The 9,664-nt window shown below is 42.9% G+C and overlaps 1 protein-coding gene and 1 pseudogene across 1 annotated transcript in view; both read right to left on the bottom strand.

Annotated features, from left to right (window-relative positions):
- Positions 1 to 981: 981 nt before the first annotated feature.
- On the bottom strand, positions 982 to 8,108 carry LOC125532697 (annotated as a pseudogene).
- Positions 8,109 to 9,314: 1,206 nt separating this feature from the next.
- Positions 9,315 to 9,664, bottom strand: part of LOC125532696 (protein IQ-DOMAIN 2-like) — a 4,502-nt gene continuing 4,152 nt past the window's right edge. Inside the window, exon 6 of the mRNA XM_048696652.1 lies at positions 9,315 to 9,440. Coding sequence (XP_048552609.1) covers positions 9,315 to 9,440 — 126 coding nt within the window. The remainder of the gene's footprint in view (positions 9,441 to 9,664) is intronic.

Below are 9,664 nucleotides of genomic sequence, written 5' to 3'. Positions count from 1 at the left end.
ATTCTTTGTCTGCAGCAGCGGAGCACGCAACATGTGGAGCGATGGGATGGGATTTTTCTAATATGACCACGTGCATGCGCCGACTGGCTCTCTACATGCAGCGGTTTTCAGATTTCTCTTCAATCTTTATTCCTTATCTTAAAAGATAATAACTCCATTGGATATCCTGAGCACGACGGGTCACCGTTTCGACCTTCTACGGTCGCGCGCGGTGGCCTTCGTATGGTCTAAGCCAGCATGCCTGCAGCTAGTGGTTGATAGCTCACGGCCCTAGTGCTCTTCATTCCGTGATAGCTCACGTCTTCTCGCCGCCGGCGTTGGTAAATCCGTCGATGTTCTTGATTTTGAGCTCTCTCGCGCCTTAAACCCATCCAACTCGCCAGCTGTTCTAGTTTGCGCCCGTTGAGTCGACTTCATGCCCGCCAGACCGCCGAAGCAGATGGCCTGTGGGGCTACAACTGCGAGGTCCAGCTCCAGCAATAGCATGTGCAGTGCATGATGAGCATGGCGCGCCGGATCCACACTTTTTCATGTCCACATTGTGAAGATCCTATCATTATATACACAGGTGCCAAGCCGCCTATGGGCCGGAGGCAACAGTTCGCAGAAGTTCTTTATCACTTCATCGCGAGCACTAATCCTGCAGGAGGCCACACTAGGATGATGAAATCTAGCAATAATTATCTATATTTCTTTCATCTTACTGCAGTAGAGTCGTGCCACGACAAGAATAAATGATCCTATCAGAGATGTATGAACATGCGTTTCCGTGTTTAGCAACATGCATGATGCCAATAAATTAGCTTATTTCCTACTTATTTTCCCTGTATCCACAATTTTATGTACAATAATTGCTATATGAGATAGATAAGACTAATGCAAAAACTAAACACAATTGAAATGAACACATCGTACCAACGGGCGCGGTGTGTCGCCGCGCGGGCTATGCTAGTAAGATATTATACCTTCCTGCCCGGGTCTTCATACACGCTTCAGCATCTTCAGGGCAGTCGACGCAGCAGTGCCAAACAACCTTCTCGACTGATACTTACTTGCGGGCGTCGGCTTACTTGCCACTCTCGGGTAATTTCTCTCCAACGTGCCAAGAAGAATATGAGAGTGCCTTTCAGCTCTCAACTTCTCCGAGCTCCCATCACAAGTATACAGTGGCAAGTCTTTTTTCGGTGTGTAGGGCGGAAAGATCTTCGAAATAAACCGAGCTGTTAACACTGATCTTCATACCGGGAAAAACTGATCTCTTGCATACAAGTGCCTAACCCGTGGTTTCTTCGTCGTGGCCTGTTTAACACGTACATAATCAAGATATCACCGTCAACAACGCACACAGAGCATTCATATTTTAACGTGATCAAACAACATGTACAGGCCCACTTGAGGTTCAAAACAGGCTGCATATGGATTCCTATGTCATCAGCCACGAACAATCAAATAAAAAACAATCTAGGTTAAGCACTTTGATTTACCATTTAGTCTGCAAAAACCGTGTGCTTAACAGCAGGTGCAGACTGTACAAACTACAAGCCCAAGATCCTAAACTCCCATAGACCAGATTTTCCTCTTCTTCTTTTTTGTTGGTAATTTAGAGTACAAAAAGGAACAAAAATGGCATGTGTGTCCTATGCATACACTTTTACTACAACAATACAAGATCATTTGCACAACATCAGTTCTCTTGATAAAAACTAAAACAGGAGTTTCATCTCTAGCCATCAAAGGACTCTTGAATTTGTACACACACCACTAAAATATGGGATTATCCGTGAAAATGTAGCCTGAAGACTTGAATGTGACTCTCATCATCCAAATGAATATTAACACAATTTTGTCAGTCTCAGCATGTAAACATCAGAAAGAAATTAAAACAGAAAACACAAAATTCATAAAAAAAATGATAATCAGCATCCAGCAAAATAAGAGATAGAAAAATCGAGAGGAACTCAAGTTCAAATATCCTTACATTTTTCTCCTTGGCTTGAGGAGTAGGTGATCCAATAGCTGCCTTGGTCAAATCTGTGCCCCCTGTTTCCCATGACAGAATTATTGCAGCCAATTTTGCGAAATTTGTGAAGTAACTTTAACATACCAGGCTGTGAAACACAGATGTACCATGTTCATGTGGCTGTGAAACACAGACGTACCGTGTTCATGTAACACACCATCCGGCCCTCCACAGTCATAGGGGAAGCTTCAAGAGCATATGAAATAAAGAATCAAAATATTGTTAAGTAATCGTCTACAGATACAAGATATAGCAACCATAGAAGCACAAGGCATGAAAAAATCGAACCATTGAAGGTGCTTCCATGCAAATATCTTTTCCGAGAGGACCAACATCATAACTTTTGAGAACTGCTGAAACTTTTCCATGGACCTCGTGATGAGATGCCTGCATATTATTCTATAAACCCAGTAACAAAGGTAATTAGGTTTGACTTGTTTTGATTTACTTGATAAGTGTCCAATCCTACTCAACTCATGTGCTATGTTCTAACCTGTTCCATAAACCCAAATGGCCAGGAGTGCCAAAGACTTAAACACTAGATTACCAGTCTACCACTACAGATCTCAAATGTGCTTACAGATAGATGCCAGTACACCTGTATCCGTAATCTTATTAAATCTTCAGGGTTTGAGCTCATGGGGATGTCGATGTTTAGACATGGATGCCCATGAAAAGCAGTTGAGTTGGATCAAAATATCTCTGTGCGTGGTGAAGATGTGGGTGATCGTGACTTTGAAGATGATCATTCATATCATGCTCATCGTGGTGAAGAGAGTAATGGGTTGAGGAGCCCTCCAATGAGTTGGGGAGTGGGATGATCATCAGAATGGCTTTTACTAATTGGGTTGTGATGCCATGCTTGATCTTGTCTTGTATTAGTTTATCAGTCTATCAACTTATGCAAGTTGATAATTGCTGCGTTTTGGCCATGCTTGAGTTTTGGTGACACCAACATTTGGTAAGATTGGTATTGTCAAGAAATCAAGCATCTCAAAATAAATAAATAAATTATAGTAACAACAACCTTTTTCAATCAGTAAATAGTACCCAACTACAATATGGAACTAGTTGTCTCTATGGCTTCCCCCGAATAACCGATTTAGTACTATTACTTAGGGAAATACTGATGATGCACATTTTCAGGAGATATTGATTATAAAGATGTCATAGCAGAGAAAATCCAAGAAAAATTAATTCAAAAAAATCCAAGAAAAAAAAGATGTCTGATGACAATGGCGATTTGGTAAAACAAGAAGAAAAAACAGTCAGAAACTCTGTTCGGCAGATCACCTGCCTTGCAAGTCAAAAAGAAAAAACTCTGTTCTTTTCGTTATGGTCGGCAAGGGAACTGTTATATAATATTTTCTCACTACGATCAATACTTTAAGGTTCAAAAGCCAAACCATAACATACTAGAATATTAAGATTCGGTAAAACAAGAAAAAACAAATATATGCATCAAATGAAAAGGTGGTACCTCTGAATGAGTTTGAATATATGCATCAAGAGCTTCACCAGCTTTCAGAATTATCCTAACAAGGAACAACGCATTATAGAAACGTACTTCCTTCTCCTTCCGCTGCTTTGCTGCCTTGGTATTTTTACCAATTTGCAATCCACACCCCTCCCTTATCAGGGAGAATATAGAATCATCAATACGGTTCTTGATCATATCAAAACCATTGAGCTTACGAAATCGCCTTTGAGCTGCAAGGAGAAGAATAGCTGCAGGGACAATCTTCCCATGCTCCATGAACTTCCAGAGCTCATCGACTACATTATCAGTGTGAGCTGCAAGCAATCTAGTGGTGTCCAAGAAGATCTTCTGCATAAGTCACCAACACAGAACAGCTTTCACGTCAAGTGCTTATAGTATACATAACATTGACATCAAACTCTATCAGCAAGCAAAATCAACTTAAAACTTATAATTGCAGAGAAACTTAGACTCATTTCCCATTGATTAAAGAAAAACGGTGCCTCCTGTATTATGGACATAAATACATCAGATGTTTTAAAAAGGTAAACTGTCCATCTCACAAATTGAACTATACAAAATCACAGATTGTCAGTTCTTAAACACTGTTAAGAATGGTGGATTTAAATAACTGGGATGAGCTGAACTTCTTTATTGCTATCATGTAACCAAAGTTTGTGAGGAGGGATTTAACACGAACCATCTCAGGCAGGCAAAGCAGTTGTATGAGCTTGTAGATGTACCCAACATTCCCATTCCTGTAGTTCTCGTCAACTAATAGGTTGTCCTCCAGATACTTATGCTGGCAAGTGTTCTCGATGGCAACATGGAGTGGGAGGAGGCCCTCGATGATTTTATTACCCGAGGTGCGCTGATTGGCCGATGCACCATATGGAACCCCAACTATTTTGATGCCATTGAGATTAGGAAAATGTGCAAGTTTTCATCCCTCGACTATTACATATGTAGCTTTCAGAACTAAACTTCTAAACTACCCAAAGTTGAACCCTCCACTATGAAAAGTTCAATACCATGCAACATTCATCTCTCATAATGGTTTCGAGAACAATTTCGAATTACATGGCACCTAAATATGTAGCTTACATTGCAGTTGCACCCACATGTCTAGCATGTCACAAATTTTCTCCATGATATTCCATTTGTTTATTTCAACGTTTGAACATAAAAAACTAAATTAAGACAAACAAAAAAAATTGTAAGAGAAAATAGATGTCTCCCTAGTATTTTTGTTTCCATAAAGTTGAGTTATTCCTGCATTTTACATTTTTACAAGTTCTTTAATACAAAAACAGATGTGATTTTCGGAACTTTTTTCTCTAGAACATTTCCTGTTTTCTGAGTTCTTAAAAAATCTATTGAAATTATTACCAATTTTATGAATTGTTTTTAAGGGAACTGATAGCATGGCGGAAACTGGTGGGTGATGTGGCCAACCGGTAGGCGCCACGCCATTGAGAACTGCTTTGGATTGGACAGAACCACTTTAATGATGAAAACCGCACACTATTGATAGTTGAGGGAGCAACGTCGAGGCGGTTTAGACTTTAGGGTTGAAAGTTACAATCAGATAATAGTTGAGGGATGAAAAACATACTTTTTTACAATGTTACAACATACAAGATAGCATGAAAAAACATTTGCAGGAAAAAGGCAAGAATATTAGTTACATGCCAATCAATAGTCACTCATATAAAATGAACAAGTATTAAAAAATACCTTGGGAGTGCGGTCTGGGGCGATTATATTGGTAGCTCTGGCATCAGCAAGGAAACGCTGCAGTTGAAGCATGTACTGTAAAAAAGGAATTGTCAGTCAAGAACCACCACAAAAATAAGTGTAATAAGAAGAGGGACGAAGTGGGATACATATCAATTGTGCTACTCCCTCCGATCCATATTAATTGACACACACATAGTACAACTTTAGTAATATGGATAGGAGGGAGTAGTTACTTTACCTGCCTCATATGTTGAATAGGACACGTCAAGTCAGCTAATGAGGGGTGAGGAGGAGGATGGGGAGGTTCCCACGGGTCATACTCGTCCGTGGGCGCTCCATCAGTGGTACCTTTACTATTATCTTCTTGATGAAGAGCTTCCACTGCTGCAGTTCCGTGGTCCGTTTGCAGTGACATTGGCTGAAAAGGGGAAGCATGAGATTGAATTACCATGCCAATCCAATTTGCCACCCTGCTGACCAAATTCTAGTGTGCTACAGCTAGACAACATGAAAGAATGCAGAATGCTTGAATGTAATTCAGCAGAGGCTGCTGGGACCTAATCAGCAACTCAGTAGGGTATCCTTTTTCCAAGGAGTTTATTACCCTTTAGCCTTAGGTGCTACAGTAGTTTATTTGAAACGAAGGAACAGAAAAATAACCTTCGATCAAATGCAGCAGAGCAACAATAGATCGGAATAGTGTTGATATCTCAATTGGATCTTCCAAACAAGGTCGCTTCTAGAATGCTAGGACTCTTAAAAATTGGCTAAGCATAAAGATAATAACAACAAGATCTTAACTATCTACGAGTTCTTTCGTTTTCTCTTGATCTTTCGGATTAGCTTTGCTGCAAATTGTGGGGATTTTTTTTCTGTTTCTTTTATGCGGGATCTTGTTAACTGATCCCTTTATGTACATCACTTTAGTGCATAATGCATTCTCAGGAGGGCTTGCCACTACTGTTTCTGGAAGCGAAATGCGACTGTTTGTTTTTTTTTTTGAACGGTCACCGGGGGGGGGGGGGGGGGGGACGAAGCTTCCCCAACAGATCTTACATCCTACACAAACATACACAGAAGGATCCCCGGTGTATAAAACATAAGCCAAGATGCATACCATTTTCATAATGGTTCAAGTTTCAGATACTTGCAGACAGTATGCAGGTTGGAGAGCCAAAGAGAGCTGGCTTTTAGTTTTAGGTACCTGATCTGGAACGGTCGATGGGGCGGCTGACAAGGTAGACATTGGCCCAACTAGAGGCCGCAACACTGACCTGCACTGCACTGCCCGCAAACAAGTTCTCAATGTCAGTAAAATTCTTACTAGGTACTGTACGTACTACTGATTAAACAAAAGAAGCAGCAGATAACCTGACAGGAGAATGATGATTAAACAGAAGTGTCACGGCCTGATGCAAACCACCACCAGCTGATGGCGACTGGGCGGAAGAAAAATCGCGATGGATTGTTCTGACAAAGGGAGCTTCAACCTCCCAATTCGCTGGACTCTTTGCGTTTGTTCGAAAAGGAAAAAAGGGGATCTTTCTTCCTCTCTTCTTCTACGGCGATGGGGAGGCACGGCGCATCTAGGGTTCCGCGTCGGTCGACGAGAAAGAGAGACGGCGGAGAAGATGCCGACGAAGGGGGACGGCGGGGATCGATATCGCGAGCGGAGTACCTAACTGCGACGGCAGCTGCTGGAAATCCAGAGGACGATTTTCTTTTTCTCCAGGAGGACGCTACGGTCGCCCGATCCCGGCAAGCGATTAGTCGCCTCCCGAGCCGTCGGATCACACGCACGTGTACGTTCAGGATCAATTCTGGACTCGATCGTGGATCACAAGACGGTTTTACTAAAGATTAATGCTAGACGTGCTAAGGGCATCTCCAAGCTAAATGCTTGCTTAGGTTTCCTAAAAAAAATGTGTGCTTTGCTTAGGCAATTAAGAAAAGGACGTGTTACGTGTCGGCCGATGAAACTTTTAAAAGATCTGCCTCGTTAGCCGCCAGACCTGGCTTAATCTAGTGGCCGAGCATCATCGTCTATTTCTGCAACAAAACTTTTGTTATGAAAACCTTTGCAACAGAGATCTTGTTGCAGAAACATTTGCAACAGAGATTCGGTTGCGGATTTTTTTTTGCAGTAGAGATCATGTTGCAGGAACGTTTAGAGATATTCTTGTAACTTGCAGTGCAATGAATGTCAAGTTGCAGAGAATTTATGCAATAAATATAATGTTGCAGGAACTATTGCTACGGCAGCACCGGCATTTACAGTTGAAACTCGAGGAGGCGACAACCACGGACGCCGTTGCTCCTATGGGGCGGCGGCAATGTGGAACGACGAGCGACGACGGACGAGGCTTCAACTGGAGAGAATTCCTTATTTGGCCCTTTCTTAAATTTTGGTTCCTTTTTTGGCCCTAAAAATTTATTTTTTCCTTCTTTGACACCCTAACTTTATTTTCTTCCTTTCATGACACTTCCGTCGATTTTTGTCGTTAACACCGTCAACTATGACAGGAAAAGTCGTTTTACCCCTTCTTTATAGCACACTAAAAAAAAGAAAAACGAACCCCCCCCCTTCTGCCCCCGATTCCCCTTCTCCTCCCCGAGACCTAAATAGCGCAGCGGCGGCACGAGCGAGGAGCGAGGCACCCAGCGGCGGCGCGAGCGAGGCACCCAGCGGCGGTGGCGCGAGGAGTCACCCAGCGGCAGCACATGGAGGAGGGCGAGGTGGACGAGGGCCATGGGCGAGGCGGCCATGGTGGGGAGGCAGGGGACGGCCAACTCTTGGAGGACGGGCAAGGCGGCCATGGTGGGGAGGCGGGGGGCGGCCAACTCCTGGAGGACGGGCGAGGCAGCCATGGTGGGGAGGCGGGGGCGGCCAACCCCTGGAGGACGGGCGAGGCGACCATGGTGGGGAGGCGGGGGCGGCCAACCTGCTGACGACGGGCAAAGCGGCCATGGTGGGGAGGTGGAGGGCGGCCATGGTGGGGAGGCCGGCTGTGCGGCGGTCTCAGCCTTGCGTCGGTAAAGGGCGCAACACCGAGCAAGGCCAAGTATCACCGAGGATGCGGCTACATCGGCTTGTCTAGATGGGTGAGGCATCTCTTCTTTAAATTTGACAGAGTACTTAGAGATGGCTTTGAAGATTACTTAGAGATGGATCCCAAATGCAACATATTTGCAGCACCTCTCTTCTAGATTTGTCGAAATGCAACATATTACTTAGGAGTTTCATATAGAGATGATAATTTGCTGCAAAATCTGAACCTAGAGATGGATCCCAAATGCAACTCATGATTAAGATTATTTGGTTTTTACAGGATGGATCAAAATTCGACTTATGTGCTGAAAATCAATTTGCTTGGCAACCCAAAAAAGGCTAGAAAGGATATCAAATGCTTCTGTTTTGATAAGGTTATTGTTTCCGACTTAACAAATTATAAGGACTTGGTTGAATCAATCGTAGAGCAGTACTCGCCTCGTTATTTGGAAGTTGCACATGTTCAGTATTATGATGATGTTCTTAAAATCTACCATGAAGTAACATCTGACCAATAATTGGTGTCGATGTTTGAGAAACACTCTAAGACAAAGGTTGTGCACATGTTTGTTGCATATTATGATCCATCGGAACCATATGAGCCTATAACGGAGTGGCATAGTGATGCGCATAGCCAACCTAACAACATAGAACAAGATGATGATGATGATGATTATCTTCGCAACCCAGTACCTGAGAATGAGCATGTTGGACCGAAGGAGGAAAGTAGCAAGGAAGTTGGTTGGGTTGATTCTTCCCCACATAATTAAGAAGTTGAATGCCAAAGACTAGAAAATAAACTTGGAGGTGTAGAAAGCCTCAGAAGAAGTCGCTGAAGTGACAGCATTGGGAGGCAGCGGCTTTAGGTTTGTGGTCAACTTGCTTGACAGGACATGTTCTTGTAGACAATGGCAAGTTTCTGGCCTTCCTTGCAAGCATGGTCTAGCATTTATCACATCTCTTATCAATGCACACTTACAGAATTATGTGGACTTGTATTACTCCATTGACAAATTTAGGGCAGCCTATGACCAACTAATTCCTGCCATGGTTGACAAGAACCAATGGCCTAAATCTGACCATGGATTCTTCATGTTTCCACCACTACTAAAATCCACGGCGGGGAGGCATAAAACTGAGAGGTATAAAGGCTGCAGTGAGAAGAAAAGAAAAAGCGGCCAACACTTATGCCCTATTTGTAAGGACTATGGGCATCATTGGCATAAATGCAAGAAGGATAACCTAGATGACATTGCTGCTATTTTAGCTGTGAGGTAATAAATATAATTGTGTAACTTGCTTCACTTGCATTTTTTTGTAAGCAGCCATACATGTTAACTACTTTTTGTTTCTCATGTAGAGGACCACCAAACAA

The sequence above is a fragment of the Triticum urartu genome, chromosome 1 (assembly GCF_003073215.2).
Source record: "Triticum urartu cultivar G1812 chromosome 1, Tu2.1, whole genome shotgun sequence".
In the NCBI taxonomy this organism is placed as follows: Eukaryota; Viridiplantae; Streptophyta; class Magnoliopsida; order Poales; family Poaceae; genus Triticum; species Triticum urartu.
This window is presented reverse-complemented; position numbering and strand designations above follow the sequence as displayed.